The sequence below is a fragment of the Oreochromis niloticus genome, linkage group LG1, assembly GCF_001858045.2.
Source record: "Oreochromis niloticus isolate F11D_XX linkage group LG1, O_niloticus_UMD_NMBU, whole genome shotgun sequence".
NCBI lineage: Eukaryota > Metazoa > Chordata > Actinopteri > Cichliformes > Cichlidae > Oreochromis > Oreochromis niloticus.
In genome coordinates, this window is record NC_031965.2 from 28117171 (window position 1) to 28139618 (window position 22448).

The window sequence follows — 22448 nt, forward strand, 5'->3', positions numbered from 1 at the left end:
AACAGAGTGTTAAAACAAACAGTGCAGCCTGTAAGACACTTCTCCCCCTGAGAAAGAATAGATTTATTAACAAGAGGTAATCGGGAAAGAATACACTTTTATACAAAACTGGAAATACTACTCAAGCTTTTGAAATAGACTGAAAGATAATTCTCATATCACTGGGTATTGCTCACTGCAAACATTTGATGTGCCTGTTAGAGAGTAAAGATTCATGTGCAAGGGTGGGGTTTAAATACAGTACACATACGGTTCTAGGTATAGATTCCATTTGAACACGTCAAAGTGGTACATGCCTGCCACTTAAGCTTTAGATGTTTTTCTATACAAAGCCTGTAAAAAATACATATAAATATTTCAAGAAGCACAATATTACTACTGTATAGTTCCTGCTAACACATTGGAATAGACAGGATACAGAATGTGTTACACTTATAAGTTGTTTTCAACATTTGTTTTAAAGTATCATACACAGAAAAGTTATTACAGAGTTGAACGATCATAAGGATAACACATTTCGAGGGATATGTTTTTTTTTTTTAACACATTGCACATTAGGAAATGCATCAGACTGCCTGTACACAGTACTGTACACAGTAAATATTTCTGCTTTATCGGCAAATCGTAGAACAAAATAGTTTACATACTTTTGTGGAATATAATCCATTTCATGATTAAGGCAAAACCATAATGCACTGGCCAAAGAGGATTAACCATAACAACTATGCTATCACTGTCTGAGTGTAAAAGCTGGGAATTTAACTTCCTGAAGTGGCTCAATCTTGGTTACATCTGCTACATACATTGCCCGGTGCTTATACTGTATATACATCATGTTGCCCACCAGGGGAATTATGTGATAGTAAGCAAAGCATAAAAACCCATCTCTCCAAACAAAGAAACAAACAAGCTTATCAGCGAATCGGCAGGTGTCAGGCTGACTCCAGCACTTTCAAATCTCTATGTTACTCTGCGGCTACATAAAAACATCAGAGCACATGATTCAGCTTCAGCCACTGCAGCGGTCTCACTTTTCCTTCCTCTCTAAGGTGGGACAAGATGGACTGAAAGAGGAGAGATGTTATCCAGATTTGATAGTCTGATGGTTTTAATCATTAAGATTTTCATAAAATCAAATCCTATTTTTGATCTCATTACTTGCCTGAATTTTCTTGCAGTAGCATTTTAATATATTTACATTCAGCAAGTCCCTCGCGATCATTGAAAATATTGTTATCAGCCTTGTTCAGTTCAAATCAAACAATAAAATCCTCAAGAATCACACAGATTTATATGGAAACTTGTTTAAACATAACTCCAGTTATGTGCGGTTCTCTCTTGATTTGGGGGAGTTAACCTTTATGTGGTAAATGTGAACATTTCTTGCGAATGAGAACCATTTGGTGCTGCACGTTCCCTTTAGGATATGGCTAAACAAATTTAAAAAATAAATAACTTAATGTTAACATGATATTTAAGACAATAAATAACATATAAATACTCTGTAACTATAGAAATAAACCTCTCTGGACTTACACTCAGTCTCTAATAACGAATATACACGAGTCTGTGGGGAGCATATAGTAAAAGGGCACTGCCTACTCTGTCTAATACAAATAATAGTAAATGTACATTTTGATATATTGTTTATGTACACTCAATATGAAAGCAGAGTGAGAGAGAGATCATCTTCATGATGAAATTTTGGGCTCGATTCTCAGGGATGCTTCATACAGGCTCTCCTCATCCAGCACATTACTGCGGTCGAGCAAGTACTTTGTCACCTAAAAAACAATAATAATAATAAGGAGACACAGAGAGGGAGCGGGTTATTCAAGGTTTCCTTGATCTTAGGTTACATATTTAGAACAGGAAATGTTGTGTGAGAGCGAGTTCTTTTAAAGCAATAGCTGCACTGCTCAGAAAGTACACTGGTTACCGTGGCACAAATCCAAGTTGCATTCTTAGGATTCACTAAAATGCGTCAGCAAGTGTACAGCTTTCACTAGTTTTCAGATGTTTGTATTGTTGATACTGTATTCCTAAGTTTTGTTTTGTATCATTTTTATATTACTTCCAGTTGAAAGGCACGTGTGAGATGGCCAAATCAGCCAAAAAGCTCAGAAACAGATCAGACTCATCATGATAGTAGATGGTACACACAGTCGCCCACAGCGCAAGAAGATGACTGCTGATTGAACAGTTTGGAAAAACAGGCAGTCATGAGGCTTTGTCTGAATGGGTGTAGTAATGATTACACAGAACATTGGCTGGAACATCAGCTTGTTGAAAGGAAGAAGGTAAGTTTTTTCAACTTGACACATTAATTAAAAGGCAAAAAAAATTAAATAAGGCCAAAGGAAAACTTTTTGACAATGAATAAACTTTGGCTGATCCGAAAGTTGCAGAATTTCAGTGCAGCTGCTCATAGATCATTGCCTGAAAGTCCAGTTTGTCTTTCTTGCACTCAATTTTCTCTAAAACTAGCTGGATCTTGACAAAATAGTGATCCTTCAACTTGATTTCCATATCAGTCAAGAAGTAAAAACAAACTCGTTGCACAACTTGTGCACTCAGTGTTCTCCTTCAGACTCCTCCTGAAGTTACAGCAATACTCTCAGTTGACAGTCTCACCTTAGGGCATGACTTCACACTGCACGACCATGTGAATATAAAAAAAAAAAGGTCTCATCACCAGCGATGGTCCTCCACACAAAATTTGGGTTAGACTGAAACAGGACTTCCAGGAAACGATCTAAAATAAGCAGCAGAGCTAAAGGCACAGAAGCAGTGTACGAAGACAACGGTCTGGCAACAGCCAGTTCCTTTTTGAGCACACCTCATATAGCAATACTTGACAAATCCAGACAAGAAACAGAAAGCTGCAAAACAATACAGATGAACAGTAACTTCACCTTTGGTTGATAATCAATCTTGTAAGCTGTTTGCTGAAATTGTCGTATCTCTCTGATAATGTGAGATATCTGCAGAAAATTACAGAAAATCACATAAAAGTCAAACGTGTCCACCACTAAGTCCCATAAAGAATAAATAGATGAAGAAATGCTACACTTATTGCATGGATCACAAGCATGTGAAAAACACCTTACACAACAGCACAAGGTTAAAGTTAGATGTTCTGTACCATTCTCATCTTGGAGAAGTTGACAAGGTTGTCTTCAGTGTAGTTGGGTGTTCCCTCCTCAATGAAGGCCAAGTCAGTCAGGTACATTCCCAGGTAGGGGACACATGGGGGGTCACAGCTGAAGACACCAGGCAGGTCAGAGAGCCAGTTAACACAAAAGGGTTTTAAAAAAGTAAAAAGTTGGTTTACTTACTTCTTCAGAGCTTCTCTCAGGTTTTTGAATCTGCCTTCTGATGACACCAGCTTCTGTAGCTTGTCAATCACAGTCTTTGTCTAGAAAATAGATTAGGGGTTAAAATGTTACTACCACAATCTCGAAATGTAATCTGAATCTTTAGTAACTGAAGAAGACAATGACAGGATTGTTTGAAATTACCATTAGTGGACTCTCTTAGAGCATCCTGACTTTCATTCATTTCGTTCAACTTAAAAAAAAGTCATTGTTTCATCAAGACAACATACTGAAACTGCTAGAAATGCTGATTGCATTCGTGAACTGTGTGCATGCTAAGTATCTCTGACTAATTAGGATGTTTTATTTCATTTATGGTAAATGGCCTGTGTCAGCTTGGTCGAGCAACCATGGAGGGAGACATCCAACGTAAGAACCAAAGAGTCAAGATGACCTTTCAGGAGTATATTTATGCACACCGTCATCCAAAACACCTTCCACATCACCATCCTACAGCCTTTTTGACTGAATGGAACAGACAGATTTAAATAACCTCACAGAATATTCCACTAATTGGACTGAACCATTCTGCTTTTACACTCAGGACTCTAGAAGATACCACCATTTTAAAACATTTACAACTCGCCCCACATTAAAAAAAACCCCCAACAATAATCCAACAGAACCAGAATCCAACAGAATTTGTGTGCCTGTTTACCTCAATGCACTATAAGCATGTACAATGTGACAATTGGAAATATAACAAGAGAAAATGTCAGTTAAAATATTTATTCTATGAAGGTAATCGCAACTTTTTTCTTACCTTTTTCTGTGTAAGTACTTTTTATCTAACAGTCACACACATTCATACTCTGATGGATGCATGGGAGAGCAACTTTGGGTTAGTATCTTGCCCAAGGATATTTGGTACGCTGACTGGAGCAGCCAGGGATCGTACCACCAGCCTTCAAATTAATAGATGCCCTGCTCGACCTCCTGATGCACCCCAATTATGACAGATCATATGAGTTTCTAATACCTGCTTGGAAACTTTGAGCCAGGTCTTCTTGAGGCGAAAGATGGAGCTGCGATTGAGAGATGATGTGATCTCCAGCACAGCATTGTAGTTGTGGAGGCAGCGGCAGATGTCGGCCACTGCCACCCATTTCTCAATCACGGCCACTCGCATGTTGACATCATCCCATTGCAGGATCTCTGTGGCAATCTTGTTACTGATCTAGCAAGAAAAGAAACAAATACACATTGATAATATCTACAAATGTTCCGTGTCTTGCCCTAAGATATCTATCTAATCATCTTTAGATTAATACTTACATCATTAAAATGCTTGGTAGTCGTCATTATGTAAGGAGTTCTCTCATTCTTGTCGTTCTTCATCCAGCCCTGACCGAAGAACTCCCTGTACAAAACAAAATGTTTACACAGAATGAACAAATATTAAAAAATATTTCAACATTTCATGTGTGTCCATCTCTCTATCCTCCCACTCTAACCTCTACAATTTTTTATCTGTTTATGTTTGTTTGTGTGCTTGTATACCCACCTGAGTGTGTGACTGTATGTGTGTACACTGTATGTCTGTGTACTCACTCATATGGGATGGCCTTGAAGACCAGGTGGTCCAGCAGTGTGAGTTGCTCAGCTATCTCCAAGGCTGAATGGCTCTCAAATGGTTCAGTCTTAGAGTCCTCCATGGCCTGACCACAACGACAAGCAGAAAAAATTATTACCACAACTAAAGCAAAGAAAAAGAAGGGTTTTATTCTGAAAAGGCTTTTTTGTGGTCTTTTCTCACCATTTGTGTGATCTCTTCAAGGGTAACCTGGTTGTCTCCAGGATCCTCCTGGGTTAGAGTTCTACACAGAAGAAGACATAGCTGTTATATGATCTTTGATACATGTTTTTTTCCAAACAATTCTATAACATTGATATAAAAATCCCACTCAAGGAGCTATTAATTTCTCGTTTTTGTTCCTTTTTGATTTGGCTTCATAGTACTTTGCACAAATACTTTATAGGGACAGGTGCTTTAGATAGCTCCTGTTTTGTGATGTTGCACCCATTTAAAAGTCTAGTCTGTGTTTCACAGAGGAACAGATCATTTTTCTGGGGTTGATGCTCAGCAAAAAAAAGTTAAAAATTTAGGCCGAGTTCTGGGCTGATGGATTGTATCTCCAGTTCCTGTTGTTACTACATAAAAAGAGTTTTTGTCTTGATAAATTCACTTGCGGAAAGCTTCTTCTTTCCACTGGGTGCTCACAAACAGTTGTGTCATACATGACGGTAAGAGCAATCAAGCAATGATAACAGAAAACCAACCTGATAATGTTGGCAGCTGCCTTTCTTTCCTGTGTAAGCAGCTCTGGGTCATGCATCACCTCCTCCAGGAAGCCGATTACTCGCATCTTCAACTCTGTGTTCAGCTCAAAGTCCTGAGGATCCACAAATGAACAACAACAGTGTCATTACTGAAGTGTTATGAGTTTTTTTTTGCTTTTTTTAATCCTGTGAGGGCACAGAAAGACAGAAACAAACAAGAAAAAGAAAAAAGAAAGAAAAGGGGACTGCACCTGCGAATGTTTGGAGACCCAGTGACGCAGCACATTCAGGACTCGGTTTGTGGCAGCTCTTCTGATAACAAACTCTTTGTCCCCATTTCTCTGGTCTGTAGGGAAACCTGGAACCAGGTTTAACAAAGTAACATAAAAAGTGAACTTCTAAAGCACAAACTTGTGTTACAAACCATCAATATTTTATGATCTTTTCCCTAAAATCACCAGGGGCTGTTATTGTTGTCTGACATGTCTGGGTGCACCCTAGTGAGGAAGACACTACCTTGATTATACTGATTTACTGATCTCTGTTAAATCTAAAAAATATTTAAACACAAGCATGGATTCCTAATCCAGTATGGCTAGATTACTAGATTTGAGACTGTTTCAATGAGCAGGCTCCAGCAGATCATCAGCAGAGAACAAAGGAAGCTTCCAGGTAGCCAACAGGTGTCTCTAGGAGTAAACAGAGGTAGTAGCTTTGTAACTGACCTGTGCTGGCAAGGGACATACGACGATACTTCTCCTTGGTTGGTGTGCCTTCATTGGCACCAGCGGTAGCAATGGCAAAGGCTGAGGCAGCAGAAAGAGCACTCCTGTTGTTGTCCAGCTCCCGGCAAGATGACACCACCATGCCATTGTTGAAGGAAAACAGAGAAAACTCTGCAGACAAGAACACAAATGGATTTCATTTGAATTCATACTTCAATATTGACATAAAAGAGTTGAAGGACACCTCCTCTGGAAGACAACCATTACAAAAACACTTTCAGTGTACCTTTCTGAGCTTCTTAAAGATTAGGCTGAAAGGTAACTTGTTTATGCTGTACACACAGTACTGCATGTGCATAATCAAACTAAGTTGTTGACCATTGGAGGGCAACAGAGAGCTAAAACAGACCCAGCACAATGCATCATGCAGCTTGTTGCAGTTACATTGTACACTCCACTGTGTCTGCCTCTCTGCCTCCTTCCTTCACTCCCTCCCTTCCTCCCTGCCCTCCCCCATTCAGCCGGGGGCGGTATAGAAGAACACGCACATCGTTGCTAAGGTACAAGGTTTCCTTCCACCTACTCACACGAGGCACTGGCTTCCCTTGTATCCAGCACCGTGGGAAGAGAACACACTGGGGATGAATTGCGCCTGACTACCTATGGGGTGGATGCTCCTTCTACGGGGAGGGCCACGAGGCTGTGGGTGGTTTTTACCAAGACCTTATTTGGCAATTGCTACGCTTATCATTTCCCGAAAAAAAAAAAGTTTGATATAAATCCGCTGTGGCTATATTTATTTACCTGCTCGTCTCATCTCAGCCTTTAAACACGTCTCACACAACTTGACTGTGCTGGGTGGTAAAAATATTTCATGCTGACTTTGATTCTGACTTCACATTTTTAAACATTGACAAACCCAAACTATGAAATGGGAAGCAATAATGAAAGCTATCTTAACATTTTTTTTTGGTAACATTTGAACAGTTTCATATCGGTGACACAAACCGAGAAGAAGCAAAGTTAAGCATTTCATAAGCAATAAAGAAATAATTTGACGCACATTTTTACTGACAGATGAGGAGATTAATTCCACTCTCGTATTCTCTCTACAAAAAATTCTGAAGCTACAGCCAGTGACTTTTAGTTCATCGCAGAATGAGCACAGGCATAGAAACAACAAAAGAAAAACCAACAAAACAACAAAAAACTGCCTAAGTGTTGTTTCAAAATTCATGAATTGATAACATCTTCTCACGTTGTTGTGTTTGGCTATTTCCTGGCAGGCATGTAACTCTCTTTTTTGCAAAGATTACAAAAAGAAGATTAATGTTAAATTTACACACTGTCTCAGCTAAGCCAACCAGCTTCTGGCTATAGCTTTGTTTTTCTTCTGATGAAAATACAAGAGTCATAACTTTAACATGTTAGAAATGAAGTGCATTTCCATTTTTAGCCCTCCCAACTCTTAAAAAGTCAGGAAATATAACGTCTAATGCGAAACCTGGCCTGTATTACTTCTGTTATGTCTCCAGTGCAATTACACTAGGCAAATCCTCCTTTGATTCCATTTTTGTACATTTTATGGAGGATGAAGCATATGAACAGTAGGCCTGTGGATTTTTTTTTCTACTGACATTATGCATTATTATTGATTTTATTTTATCCTTTTTTATGCCAAGACACTCCACTGTCAGTAACACTATTCAGTAAGCTGCTCAAATTTGCCAGCTCGTACAATCTGCCAGCTCATTTGTCTTTTTAACTGGTGGGTGTGAATATAAGAGTAGATCACCAGACACTCTTCAACAAGCCTCGGACATACAAGCTTAAACAGCTTCAGCAAGATTTGCAAAAGAATTACTGTACTCTACCAGAGTTTTTTGCCTTGACGTTCTTGGGCGTTGATGGTGACTTAGGAGGTGACATTTCTGCTTCTGCGTCGTCACTCTGACTTGGGTCTTCATCGCACTCCTCTCTTACAGACAGATCTGAACAGACAGAGTAACTCACCATTGAGAAAAAAAAGGCAACATAGAAGAAGACTGCTAGAAATTTACAGTCATAGGAGGCAGTTCACCCCAAAATAGACTTTGTTTAGACTGGAGTTTATTTGGAGATACTGCTCATACAGATGTTTGCACTCTCTTAAATATAATGGGACCAGTTGCATCTCATTTTGTGGTGCCCTAAGTGCCAAAAGATAATCAACATTTGACAAAAAAATAAATACAAAAATGAATCACATTTAAGTTTTACAAAACTTGGCTGATCTTTTACTGCTTTGTCACAAAGGAAAAGGTCTTAAATAGGCTTTTAAAAAAAAATTATTTCTACATTACTCCCTCGGACAGAGGCTCTGACCTTGCTTGTTGGCGACAGACTCTTCAGCTTTGCCTTCGGCTTTGGGTTCTCCCTCGTCAGAGATTTTGCTGGCCATGGTGCTAGAGACGTAGAGCTTGTTGATGTCGAGGGTGGTCTTACTGAAGGGTGACATGGTGGAGTGCATGCTTGCATAGCCATTGGGAGAACAGCTGAGTGCAGCCAAGTCCAGGGCTTTGCCACCCGTGATGATGGGGATGTTGAGTGAAAGTTTGCGGCGGCGGTTGGGAGAGGATGACTTGGTGATGGAGAGTGGAGGAGGAGAGGAGAACTTGCGGCTGGCACGTGGCGATGTGGGTGGCTCGCCGTAGAGGAGTTTACTGTTCTGACTGCTGGCAAAGAAAAGCTCCAAAGAGCTACAGGAGAGGAAAGGGTGAAAGAGAAGAGAAAAAGGAGGCATGTGTGAAAAATGAGGGGTAAAAAGAACATTTTTCACTGCTAAAGAGTAACTTTTTGAATTTGTGGAGGGGAAAATTCCCACAGTGTGACTAGGAACTATAGGAAAGAGGAGAAATGTTAATAAGGGGGGGATGCATGGTGCACTCCGTGTCTGTACACAGAAGCAGTGAGGGAACACGTTAACCAGAAGGCTCTTTGGGAGCTCCTGACTCTTTTATTTAAGCTACATTGTTTAAGACAGCATCCTCCTTGCACTGAGAGCCACCCCCTCTGAAGGCCTATAAATAGCATGTCAAGTGACAGTGTGGGAGGCACGGGTGCTGCCAACAGCAACCAGCCCAGGGGAGGCCCACAGAGGCATGGAGAGAGAGAGAAACGAGGAGCCAGATAGTGGGGAAAGTTGGAGAAAGAGATAGAGGTACACCGCAAAAAAAAAAAAAAAATAGCAGTGGCAAAAACAGAGATACAGAGAGGGAGGGGGCGAGTCGAGCAACATAGTGGATATGGATTCCACCACAGCAAAGGCTGGTGGCTGAGAGTGGGCGAATGGGAAGCCTCCAGCCCTGTATGGTGTTAGCTGCAGCCATGTTGTGTCTCCTTGCCTAAAATTACAAGAAAAATAAAACAGTAATTTAAAGAGATGAGCAAGGAGCATAGATTGGAATGATGAAGGCTGGGAGCACTAAGACAGGAGAGGGGCAGAAGTACAGAAACAGGAGGCAGGAAGAAAATAAAGGCAAAAGGCAAAGTGGAGATTCAAGAGAGAAAAGCAAGTAAAGCAGGATAGAAGAAAAACAAGAGGAGATATTTAAGTAAGAGATTAGAGAGGAGTGTGACAAAAAGGAAGAAGGACGAGGAGAGTAGGGTCTGGGTGCAAAACACCACCATCAATATTTAATACCGTAGAGCCGCTGCAGATGATGGGAGAAAGGGAGAGAGGGAGGGAGAAGACGAGGAGAGAACGAGAGGGTGGGGTCCTGCAGCAGAGTAAAGGGTTGCTATGGTGACAGCGCAGCGAAGAGAGGGATGGTCAGACTTCTGGAAAGAAAGATAAAAGTGAGAGAATGAGAAAAAAAGGGCAGGAGAAAGAAGAGGAGGAGTCAGGAGAAGGTGGGTGGATGCAGGACTCAATTAACTGTGATGGCGGTCAGAAGAAGTCTTGGTGTGACCTCTCGCTTGCCTCCTCCCCAGTCCCCTCTCACCTGGGCAGGATGTGATGGGCGACTTACAGGCACTCCATGTGAGAGACTAATTCTGACACTGGGGAAGTGCCGTCTCTTCACTGCACCATTACTGCAATGTTGCTGCATTCTCGCGAAAAAAAAAATGTCTGGAAATGTCAAACCTTGTTCGTTTTTTGCATTTGTCACAGGGATCGACCTTGCAGTGAGGTTCTCCTAAGGGTTTAATGTAAAAAGCCCTTTCACCCTGCTAAGTAAGCTGACAGTGAATGTGGAGAGACAAGAACATAGACACAACTCATGTGAATGTCTTACTTAGAAACAACCTAATCACAGTTTCTGCTACACAAAAGTCGAATTAATCAAACCAGTAAAATAAAGTAAACTATTTATCCAGCTAGAGTGTTTTGGTGTGAGTTACCCAGTTTGTTATCTGTAGAGATGTTTTCCTTCTCTTGAATATAATGGAAGAAAATGGAGCTCGCTTTGTGTTGCTTTAAGCACCAAAAACAATATCTGAAAATTTCAGTAGAAATGTCTCGTTGCAAGGAAATGAGAACAAAAGACTGTTAATGAGACTGATCGGTGTCATGTACTGATGATGAAGAAAGTATGCATTTACCCATGTTGAGAAAAACATGTAAACATGTAATAGCGTCTCGCTGGGCTGAGCTATAATGTTTCCTAGCTGCACTTATACTTTTCAGCACTGATGGTGACTTTACAGATGCATGCTACCAATACCTCTAGGCAGGGGCAGGTTTTTTAACTAAGTGCTGATAATAAGCCGGATGGTCCCTCTAGGACTTAGCATCCATGTTTTTTTTTAAAAATTCCAAATTGTGATTTTACTGAGCACAGAACACTTTTCAACTTTGTTTCAGTCTATTTTAAATGTGCTTTGGCTCTGAGAAGACAACAGAATTTATGGATCATGTTCACATATCGCATATTTTTTGCCTGACAGAGCTTTAACCTGCATTTATGGCTGGCATGGTGAACTGTGTTCACTGAAACACCGGAAGTGTTTTTGAGCATGACAGAATTACACCTGTTTTCAGTGTAGTGTCTCCTGAGGTCATAGGCATCCAATATGGATTTCGAGCCTCATCCCTTTCACACAGCAACTTCTGCAGATTCTCTGAATCTTTTGATGATATTATGTACTGCAGATGATGAGATATGCAAAGTCAAGATGCCTTAAAGAGGCAAAATGTTCATCCAGCTGTTGTTAAAAGGAGAGGGGACGCTACAAAGTGATAAAGATGGCCAGTGACCCCGTTTTGTTGAGGTATTACTCCTATAAAATTCAAAAGGAACCATTGTTTGTCATGAAATAGTTAAATATCTCAGTTTAAACATCTGATATGTTTTCTATGTTCTACTCTGACTACAATATGGGTTTATGAAATATGTAAATCATTGCAACGTTTTTGGAATTGGGGTTGTACTTCAATGCAAACTAAGAAATATCTCAAATGCAACTTGGTATAAAAAGGTTGGCATTAAAAGCTCAGAACTGATGAAATAAGGCTTTGGCCAGCAACTAAAATGCAGTTAGTGTGAAAATGTTTATACCAGGGAACTCATAAAATCCCTCATTAAACCTCCTGGAATCATTTCACTTACCGTGCAGGGATGGCACTGATGGGCTTCTTGTAGATGGTAATGAGCTTGTCCAGTACTACATCAGCGCTGGTGAAGACACGGTAAGAGTGGAGGAAAGTGTTCAAGAAGTCGATGGAGAGGAAGCGCAGGTCGGTCAGCCTCTCCAACAAGCGCTCCACACTGGCATAGCGGATCTGCAGCACCTTGCAGGAGTTCATCATCTTGCTGAAGCGAATGTCGACGTCATCACAGTACAAACTGGTGTCTGACCTGTATTGGATTAAAAGTGAGGTTAATAAAGTTATATAGAGATGTAGCTCCAGTTACACCAATTAAATGCCCTTTAGTGGCCATGAATTCTTGGTCTATATCTTCTTTCAGTTTTTGCATTAAGTTTATTATTTCTCATGTTTGCCTCTGTGTTCTTCTTGATCTGTGTTAGGTAGTTGACTATAAGGTTGTTTCCTGTTTTTCTTTGACTTTGTTTTCTCTGGTGTCACATTCTGGGTTTTACTTCCTCTCTGTCTGAATGTCTTAATCGCTTTTTACCATGTCTCATTCCTCTATTTCCGATTCCCAATTAGTCTCCAGTGTATAAATAGTGTGATTGTCTTTGTACTCCATGTTTTCCTCCCATGAGTTTTCTGTGATCCTGCGTTTGCAGCCTGTGAATGTTAGATTTTTGCTCATCTTTAGGTGGCATTTCTGGACTGATTATCAGCTTTATAAACCAATCTCACTTTTTTTATACTCACCATTTTTAGTCACCTTTTGAAGTCAGTTTTCTACTGCGTGAATATTAACACAGAAGCCCTATACATTTTTAGGGCTAATGTTAGCATTAGGCTACATTATGAGCCTGTAAGTATGAGCATGTGCATGTGCAAACATCTGAGATTTTTATGCAGCCTTTTGAACATACTTTGTATGTGCTTTACTATTGCTACAGTGTGTCCAAGTCTCACTTGATCATCTGTGGCACAGAGACTTTGCTGTTTTCCTCAAAGGCATTCATCATCAGGCCATTGCAGCGGATGTTGTCAATGCACTGTAAGGCAGAAAGCAGAAAGAAGCTTAAAACAGTAACTAAAATCTTGCCTATTCCCAATCGAATTTGTATATTGAGATTATTTATCATTTGGTTACCACTTCATTACAAGATGACTGACAAAATCTGTGGATTAACAGAGTTTGAGAAGTGTTTTTTAAAGCTGCAGCAACAAAAAACGTGAAATCAAATCTCTTAACATAAGCGGCGAGACATACCTGACTGATATCACTTGTCCACGCTGACTTCTCCAGTCGGGAAGAAGCCACAAGGATCACGGTGTAAGGCTGGACGTCTTTGGGTTCCACCATCAATTTAAAGTCCAGGTGTTCTGTGTCCTGACCACTGCGCTCCCCTTTGGCTGAAAGGCAAAAATAAAATAAAATAAAAATTCTAAATAGGAAAGAAAACAATATGCTACACTTTAGAATAGATCAGCTACTGTTTTATTTATTTTTGTTTCAGTTTGTTCACATTATTTTTCTGCATACGTTATGCTTATATTTTATATTGATTTTATATTCCTAAATCTTTCCACAGTAAAGTCAATAATTAAACTTGCAATACAGCAACGCAGCGGTAATGTTTTATTTTGCAAATACTGAGCAAAATTTACTGCAATGAGTTTTGAGTTAAACACAAATACAAATGTCATTATTATATGATCTTATCTGAAAAGTGGGTCTTGAAGCACAATAGTGCAATAATCTTTGCTTTATCCATTGGGGTTATTACCTTGATTAAATCATTTGGAACAAATATCAGTCAATCAACAATTGTAAGATGAATTACTCACAATTGTTTTGGCTAACTTTAATAGCAGTAAATTAAAAAAAACAACATGTTTTTCTGACACCTCCAGTAATGTGGGGGTGAAGAGGAAAAGGTGGAAATCATGCAAAAACACTTTCTGTAGAGATAATATGTTTTATATGCAGAGCATTTAATCCAGCCACACCCTACAAACACCACATTCTGGTTGGTAACTGTGAAAATTTAGTTGGTAAAGTGGGAAACATTCTTCGTCCGGTTTAAGGGTGATTCACTAACTGTTACAGCCCCGTGTTTGTTAGATTGTTACGCCTGTATGACGATGCCAAATAGAAAAGTGGTATCACTTCATTTTTCAAGCTCTTCGTACAGTAAACACTCTGCAGCTTCTAGATGTATGTATTTATTAAGAAAACATTTGAATCCACTACATATAACAACTCACACTCATCATCAGTCCCCTCCGGCTCCTCAATCAGAGTGCAGTCTATGAGAGACACCACTCCATTCTGTAAGAGGCATGAAAGGTCACAAGGTCACATTCACCATGCTGCCAGCTAACAGATCATCATCAAGCCCATCCTTTAATGATAAAATACTTAACAGTATAACAATGTATAACACTGATTATACATTTATAAACAAAATAGGTGAAGTGTTTCATAACTGTACCCTACACTCATGTAGAGTGAATTTTTACTGTTTTTCTACTACTTGGCCTACTTTAGGTCAATCCTGCCGTACTTTAGTGATGTGAAGTTTTCCTCCGGAGCCTCGGGTGCAGATGATAAGATGTTTGGAGAAGAGGAAACACTGTCTCTCTCCTTCCTTCTTCAGAGACAAAGAGCCAAGCCGGCCTCGTGTGATCTTCCCTTTCTCGCTCATTGGCACCTGGATCAGAGAACCTATGGAGTCGTGCACAGAAGCACAAAAACACACACACACAGGTACAAGAAAAACACATAAGCAAATATTGAATATGCTCTCTTTTCATACATAATCTGAAAACTGGCCATAAAAGAAGAAAAAATTAAATACATAATTTAACTACATAATTTTAATTGAAAAAACAAAAAAACAAAAACAAAAAAACAATGTCTATACATTTTGGTGCAAAAAGTGTATAATAGGCATTATTTGTGTCATCAGTTCATCAAGGATTTTATTAGCATCCTAAACTAATAAAAGAAACACCCATGCTTGAATACACCAGCAACTTTTACACTTAGTGAGGTGTTGATTTCTCTTTTTTTGCACCATAAAAACTTAGTTTCAAGTTTGCTTTTATTTGTTGACCATAACTGCAAACCTTGTAATATAGGAACAAAACAAGAAAACGTTTTCTTTACCTTGTCTAACAAAGGTCTGGCTGGTATCAAGAAGCACTTCACAACCTTCCACAATCATCCGCTCAATGGCTAGATTCTTCCTGATGTTCTCCGTCTCGCTTACCTCATCATGCATGATTCTGAAAGGACAACAAATACTAATGATTTCAGGTACTTCTCAATTAAAGCCGTATGTTCTTTTATATTTTTTTGTTTCTACAGAATTCATCAACTCTTATAGTGAATTTGCTCCACTGTTCTACTACGTGAAATGAGAAGAGTGACCACAAAATCAATTAAAACTGTTAGAAATGATAGACACTGTCTGACATTTGTGTCTGACTGTGTTATATTTTTGGTACTTTGCGTCAATTGGATGAGTCACTGGCTATTATAGCTCTGTTTTCTGTCCTTATGCCAAGTATAAGATATATTAAAATATAGGTACTAATTCAGGGTTACTAGTTTCTGATTTACATCAGACAAAGATCCCACTGAGTATGTTTGTGTTGTCGAGCTACATAGATGGTTCTACCTGGAAAGCTCCTCCAGTTTTGATTTGGCATAGTCCAGACTGTTTCTCTCCACATGCTCATGGGGAGTGTGAGCAAGCAACTCATGAAGAGTCAGGATGTAACGAGGAATCTGAAAGAGATGCGCTTTAAATAAGTTTGACTGAAAATGTTTGATTTTGTGATATATGTGTCTTTTCAGTCCAAATTTAATACATTATTGCATTTTAAAATATTTCACCACAGTGTGTTGCAGCACTAATGCCTCGTGTATTTTATATTAATTTTAACCTTAGCATATAGCAAATATATATACATCACTGAATCATAATACGTGTAGTAATGTGTAGTAGTGAAGTCATCCACATTGTAATTTTACCTGAAACATGGGGTAAGTGAGGAAGGTCTCCAGCGTCCTCTCCTCACAGTCAGGCTTGGCCTCGTACTGCTTCAGCAGCTTGTCGAAGTCCCGGTTCTGTTTGCAGTGAGCCAAAATCTGCAAGCTGTACTGGTGGTTCCTCACAAACTCTTGGTAGATGTTTAGCATTGGCAGTAAAATGTCAAACAGGTCAGCTAGAAAAAGAGACAAAATATTCCATGAACCATAAAAATCTGAAGAATCAGTGCAGATGCAAAGTACCATTGAAGGAGAAGTCATGTGCTCGGTATTTGTATATGTTCAAAAAATGTTTTTTATACTCTCACCCTGAGTCGCCTACCCGACAGACAATAAATCATTATTATATTTTGCAAGGAAGGAAGGAAGTTGTACCCTATGTAGAGCCATTATTTTTAGTTGAATTCATACCTTTATGGTATGATTTCAACTATGTGCGTAAAAATGACAGTGCTTCTCGATGATGAAAACACTTTCATCGTGTTGTGTTGTAAGAAATCTCTGTTGTATCTGAAAAAATGTATAAATTTAACCAAATTCTTAGTTGCAATTTAGAAAAAAAACGTATTATTGCGTTCCTCTTACCTAGCACCAGTGTTGGCCAGCTGGCTATCCTGGCCTTCAGGCCCTGGTAGAAGATCTGATGTAGGAACATGATGGTCTCACTAATGAAACAAATAAGCAAAATGGCAGTCATGAGCTATTGTTTCTCCTTCTGCTGTCCATAAATGTTGGCAGCTCCCACCATGCCGAGTCACACCACTCTCACAAACAGTATGACCACCAGCCACCTGTTAAGGAAGATGCTGCTGACATCATCGTGGGTGATGGGCGGTTTCTTGGAGCTGGCGGCCATTCGGAGTGGCCGCAGGAAGTTGTTGACCAGGATGTGGAGTTGCTGGACGTATTCGGCTTCGGCTTCCAGCATGCTGAACACCACCTGGTTCCTCTTTCTCATGCTTTCAGCGTGGGGCGAGCGAATGTAGTCTTGGATGATAGTTTTCCACTTCCTGCGGCAAATCCATCCTCGCAGGAAACTTTGGACCTGTGACAAAAACATTCAGCAAACATTAAAAAAAACATATTTATTTTATAATTTTGGAGATTTGAGTTTTATTGGATTTCCATGACTTCCATGCATTTTTTATGGGGTTTTCTCTGTATTATTATAGTCTTTATCCTATAATATAAAGCACCTTGAGTTATGCAGTGAATCAAATGACTGTGTGTGATGTCGTGGTGTTTCTGCTCATAGCTGTTACACTGACAACACTATCAGCACAAAAAATAGACAGAAAAGTGGATCTAATAATTTGCCGTTAAAGATGCTTAAACATTTTTTGTGATTAAAAGCCAGATAAATAATTGTATATTTAGTATAAAAGAAACCAAAAGGTGCTAAAAACTGTACCGAACTTACACAATGCTAAAATACTTGACACTTAGTCTAGTTTATATATATATCTATATATATCTTTATACAGTATCTATATATCTATATCTAGTTTATATCTTGTAAGTGCTGCCCCAAACTGAGAAAACATGAGTCAAGGCAAGTTTAGAAATGTCCATTAATTAGGTAAGTTCAAATTAAATATTGCCTCAGTCAAAGGCGTTGCTTTCCACCAGGGAAGGCAGGGAACTACACCAGTGGCAATGTGCAAAGTCTGCACTGAAAGTAGGAGAGACCTGACCCCCCTCAGAGTATCCCACCTGACTCCACTCACTTCTGTCAAAAGTGGTATACATGTTGTTGTTTTTTAAACAAACCTAATGAAAACAACAAAAGACACTCAAAGTGTAAGAGGAGTGAAAAAAGAAGAAAAAAGAAATAACAGCAGACAATAACCGTTAAATATAATCTTAATTTACTAAACATTGCTAGGCTAGCCTTAGCTGTGTGAGAGAAATACTTGAGTAAAGAATAGAATAGAATAGAATAGAATAGAATAGAATAGAATAGATCTTTATTGTCATTGTACATGTCCAATATGGTCACTTCAACTGACATCACTAGCTAGCAGAGCAGCCTACTGTGTCCACTTCTGCTGGCTTGAGATCAGATTATTTACGATGCTGAATGCTGGTGGGAGGACGTTGAATTTTTGCACTGGTTCACATCTATAGACTGGTAAGTGAGGTAGAATGTTTATTCCCCAACTGGGTGGTAAATGTCTGCTTGAGGCTGGAGGTGAAATCAGTCGCAAACAGAGTGCAGCACCAAATAAATCTTTATGATTGATTTGGTTTCTAGCAGATTTGTGCAGTTACACATAGTTTACATGGAAGATGCCAACTTGCCCACAAACACGTCCCATCTGTTCACCAAGTGGCACTGGAACTCTGAAAAATGTACTGTAAACCAGAAATGCAGAGCATTCACTTTCAAAGTAAAACTTACCACTGCAACCAACATATATTACAAGATGCAACTTTTACTTTGAAGGTGAACAATGTCCATCTTGAGTTTGCATCACAAGTTTCACGGTTTCTCTACCACTTAGAAAATAGTTAGCAAATATTACCAGACAAGTCAAAAATGTCTATGCAAACTATGTTCAACTGACTATTAGTTATCATCTTTTCCAGCTGTACAGTAACTAACATGTCAAAGCTTTCCAAGCTCTCCAGCCTTAATTCAGATCAAGCAGCTGCTTCAGTAGAACTGATGACAAAAGAAGCTGATGACTGCAGTGATCTAGCATGATCAAGTGTGAGGTTCCCTGAATTCATTAAGATTAAAAAAAAAAGTCAGGCCTTCCCCTTTAAAATTGAGCAATACTGAAACAGATCACCTTTTTGATCTTCTTGATCTCTGTATCATCCTCACTGGGGGGCACCTCTGGATTTGACTGGATCTTCTCGTTGTCCTTCAGAAGTCCAGCAATCTGAAATTGATCATAACCAGTACAGGGCTCAGTAAGAGGAATATAATATGTGTCCAGATAAACTCTACTCATCATCATCTCTTATTCCGGAATATGTTTCACTATGGTTGTTAATATCTCAGTTCATGTTCTTGAATTACTTTTTGTCCGGCTATCCATTAGCTGGCTCAAAGAAATTATAAACGCAGAAACTGCACCAGACACATCAAAATACCAGTTTTGTATTTCATTCAAATCTGTTGCATTTGCTTCCATTATACACAGCATGCGAATACAAAACTTCTGATAAAAGACTGAAATTAAACAAAATAACACAAACACCATTACTAGAACACTCTTTAACTGTGAAAAGTGAGATAGTAGATCATCTTTTTCAGCCACAGACTCCAGTATCATGTGCAACAAAAGCCGATTCATGCATATTGAAAACATTTGGTTCAGCTGAAGCTAGCCATTAGCACATTAAAGAGAGGTGCATTTGATTTAGTTTAGACTGAATAATTAGGATACAAAACACTCAACAGCATTACAGAGTCTCTAACAAGGACATCCCAGGGGCACTGCAAGCTACAAAGCTCATCATGAACTCAGAACATTGTGGTTTGGAATCTGGGTCATGACCTTTGTCCTGTGACCACATTCTCACTTTATCCTCTCAGCCTGCCTGTTTTTGATCGCTTCTCTCCGTATGCTATCCAGTAAACACACATCACACATATACAGGTACTGTGTTACTAGCATGAAATTACAAGGCAAATTACCTCTGATTTCAGTCGCTCTATCTCGATTTCCCCATCCTCTATCTGTTGTCGAAGTTGCTTGGCAACCGTTTTCTCCGTCTCCACTATTTGGAGTAGATGAAGATACTTCTGCATGAGGGTCTCATGCTCTGTAGCCAGGTTCCTGTAACTATACAGACACACACGCAAAGACCTCATTAACGCATGTTTCAGGGGCTCTCCATAGCTTTATCAAAGCAAAGACAGACCTCTGATCAGCATATGTTTGGAACACGGACCTTAAACGGACCACAGAGTGCAGGATTTACTTACACAACCAGGTCTTTAAATACTTGATAGGACAGCACTCCACATGTTGGATGCTTTTGTGTGAGCAATAATTAAACTGTTCACATGCATGTTATTGAAGGCCTAAAATCAATACAGTCAATTATGTTCAGCTTGCCTAAATCTGGCCTTGAAAATGTCCTGTCAAAAAAAATGTTTGGCAGGTGTTTTAGTTAAATTTTACTGAGTGGGTTTTAGATGTTTTCTGGCATGCCCCACTTCCAAACCCCCAAACCGTTGTCCCATATAGCACAGTTTTTGTCTCGTTTTAATGCAATAAAGGTTGGTAAACTCTTTTATATTTTCTACAAAAATAAAATCTTATTTATTCAACATAAATAAATTCCATATTTTCCCCTCTTTTCACTTGATTAAACTTTCAGGGGGCTACACCACAATTTGAAAAACACAAATTTAACTAACTTTAACAATGTAGATTGCCAACCATAAATAAAGAGTAATTCAGAAATATTCAAGCCACATGGCATTTACATGCCAGGAACTGCTGAAAAATTTACTTGAGATACCTAAATACAAGTCTTATTTACTTGCTACCTATTACGGTATTACAGTAAGTGCTGCTGCCTTGATGGTGCACTAATCAATTTAATCTTCAATGAGTCTAATCAGTCGACCTTTTGTCACTGAATTGCAAACTGTTGACATTTAGAGTGATGGTTTCATTTGGCTTTCATTAACCTTTTTTGTGCCCGCATCATAAGTGGCCATTTCACTCATTAGACATGTGAGGACTCCATAAATCAAGAATCAATATTAATAACCACTTTGTTTTTATTGATTTACTTAATACTTTAAATTGATGTCGTAAATTATCAGTAAAACTGGTAAAGTGGCACTCGCAGTTCCCTAGGAAATGTTTATTCAAAGTTTAAACAAGATTGGTCCACTCATCTAGAAGGAGATAAGTAACATACATGCATACATATGTCATTCTCATTATAGTATGACCGCTGTGTTGTTTTAACATTATAAATTAACAAGCAATCATACAACAGTACAAACCCAAAAGGGTCCAAATGACAGTTTGCTACACACTGATTCATGGCACTTGCATTTTCCATCAGATATACAGAGAAAAATCCATTCTGTGCCCACTTAATCAAATAAAAACCAAGCAGCAACCTATGTTAAAATTATAGGTAACACCATAATTCCTGCAAAAAAAAAAAAAAAATCTAATTGAGACTGACTCCAAACGCAAATCGGTTTCTATAGATTTCCATGTTAAAAGCCTATCTTTGATGCAAAAAGTTTACAGACAAACAGCCTCCACTTGTTACTAATAGCTAGTGATAAGTGGAGACTGTTTTTCATGTTCAGTATTAGTAGTAAGCAGGCCTATGTTTGAGTCTACATGATTTTCACTAACTGAAATTGTCATTTATTTATTCATCACAGTGAATTACACGTGATAGCTAGCCAGCCTTTACTAAAGCTGATGATTAGCTGCAGATGGGACAGTTATTTTCAACATTATGTAAAGTAGCTGTAATTTCAACTTTGTAAAATCTTATTTAAAAGTTGTTAAAAATTGCCCAATTGGCCCAAAATAAGTTCTTGCTTTAATTTTTAACACCGGGACTAATTTTTGTACCACTGTCAGTTTTCCCATGGATTTCAAATCAGGATTCTTTCTATTTTATTTACTTTATTTATTTAACCCTTATTTAACTAAAAAGTCTCTAGACCTGGCCAAGAAACCACACCGTAATGAAAAAAAAAAAAACATTCAGCTTTTACTTAATCTAGTTATTTCAACCGGAGACTCTCCTAGTGCCATGTGTCTTTCTTATGTCTCTACTATGTACCCTCTGAGCATGCCAAAATAATAATAATAATCATAATATTAGTATAAAAACAACAACAACAACAACATACTTTGGACTCAGTAACACACATCAAGTAGGCATTTGGCTTACAGGTACACACAGGGAAATATCGTGACTAATGACTCTTGTTAGGATCCTAACCAATCTGCTGGTACACTTTACAAATATCAGTAGTTAACATACTTGACCATTTTTATGTTGGCAAGTAGAAACACTGTCAGTAAAGGGATCCTAGTTTGCTAAATTGTGGTTATGGTGCAAACATGTTCACTTGATTAAGAACAAAGGGATGTTTTTCTGAACATCTCTACAATTTGAATTCATTTTGCAGATATAGACGTGACCCCCTGTTTCCCATTTAAAGTATACAGGTTCGTATGCTTTTTTAAATACACTCTATATAAGTTCCAACATAAAATTTCACATCTTTATTGACTGTAGATGTTACAAGCACAGTTCTCATCAAGATCTCCACCCCTCAGAACATCCTCGTCTAAACAGCTGTAGGTAAAAGGTCATGTGTGAGAGCTACCTGGCCTGCGTGATGGCAGCCACCCACTCATCACAGTCCTTGACGTCCTCTGTGCGCAGCTCCAAAGCCTTCTGGTTGTCATGATTGAACGTGACAGTGAAAT

At 38.9% G+C, this 22448-nt stretch overlaps 1 protein-coding gene across 1 annotated transcript in view; it reads right to left on the reverse strand.

Annotated features, from left to right (window-relative positions):
• Nucleotides 1-42: 42 nt before the first annotated feature.
• The window catches only part of LOC100696842 (ras-specific guanine nucleotide-releasing factor 1), a 28834-nt gene continuing 6428 nt past the window's right edge, over nt 43-22448 (reverse strand). Inside the window, exons 2-27 of the mRNA XM_013268450.3 lie at nt 22346-22448; nt 19658-19805; nt 18804-18896; nt 16800-17053; nt 16594-16673; nt 15991-16184; nt 15635-15744; nt 15121-15239; nt 14516-14676; nt 14217-14280; nt 13219-13361; nt 12918-13000; nt 11974-12222; nt 8747-9120; nt 8257-8373; nt 6383-6553; nt 5909-6015; nt 5658-5770; nt 5134-5194; nt 4929-5035; nt 4653-4737; nt 4357-4554; nt 3339-3418; nt 3146-3263; nt 2916-2984; nt 43-1784 (exon numbers count right to left, since the gene is read on the reverse strand). The exon at nt 22346-22448 is cut by the window's right edge and continues 4 nt beyond it. Coding sequence (XP_013123904.1) covers nt 1692-1784; nt 2916-2984; nt 3146-3263; nt 3339-3418; nt 4357-4554; nt 4653-4737; nt 4929-5035; nt 5134-5194; nt 5658-5770; nt 5909-6015; nt 6383-6553; nt 8257-8373; nt 8747-9120; nt 11974-12222; nt 12918-13000; nt 13219-13361; nt 14217-14280; nt 14516-14676; nt 15121-15239; nt 15635-15744; nt 15991-16184; nt 16594-16673; nt 16800-17053; nt 18804-18896; nt 19658-19805; nt 22346-22448 — 3494 coding nt within the window. The 3' untranslated portion in view covers nt 43-1691. The remainder of the gene's footprint in view (nt 1785-2915; nt 2985-3145; nt 3264-3338; nt 3419-4356; nt 4555-4652; nt 4738-4928; nt 5036-5133; nt 5195-5657; nt 5771-5908; nt 6016-6382; nt 6554-8256; nt 8374-8746; nt 9121-11973; nt 12223-12917; nt 13001-13218; nt 13362-14216; nt 14281-14515; nt 14677-15120; nt 15240-15634; nt 15745-15990; nt 16185-16593; nt 16674-16799; nt 17054-18803; nt 18897-19657; nt 19806-22345) is intronic.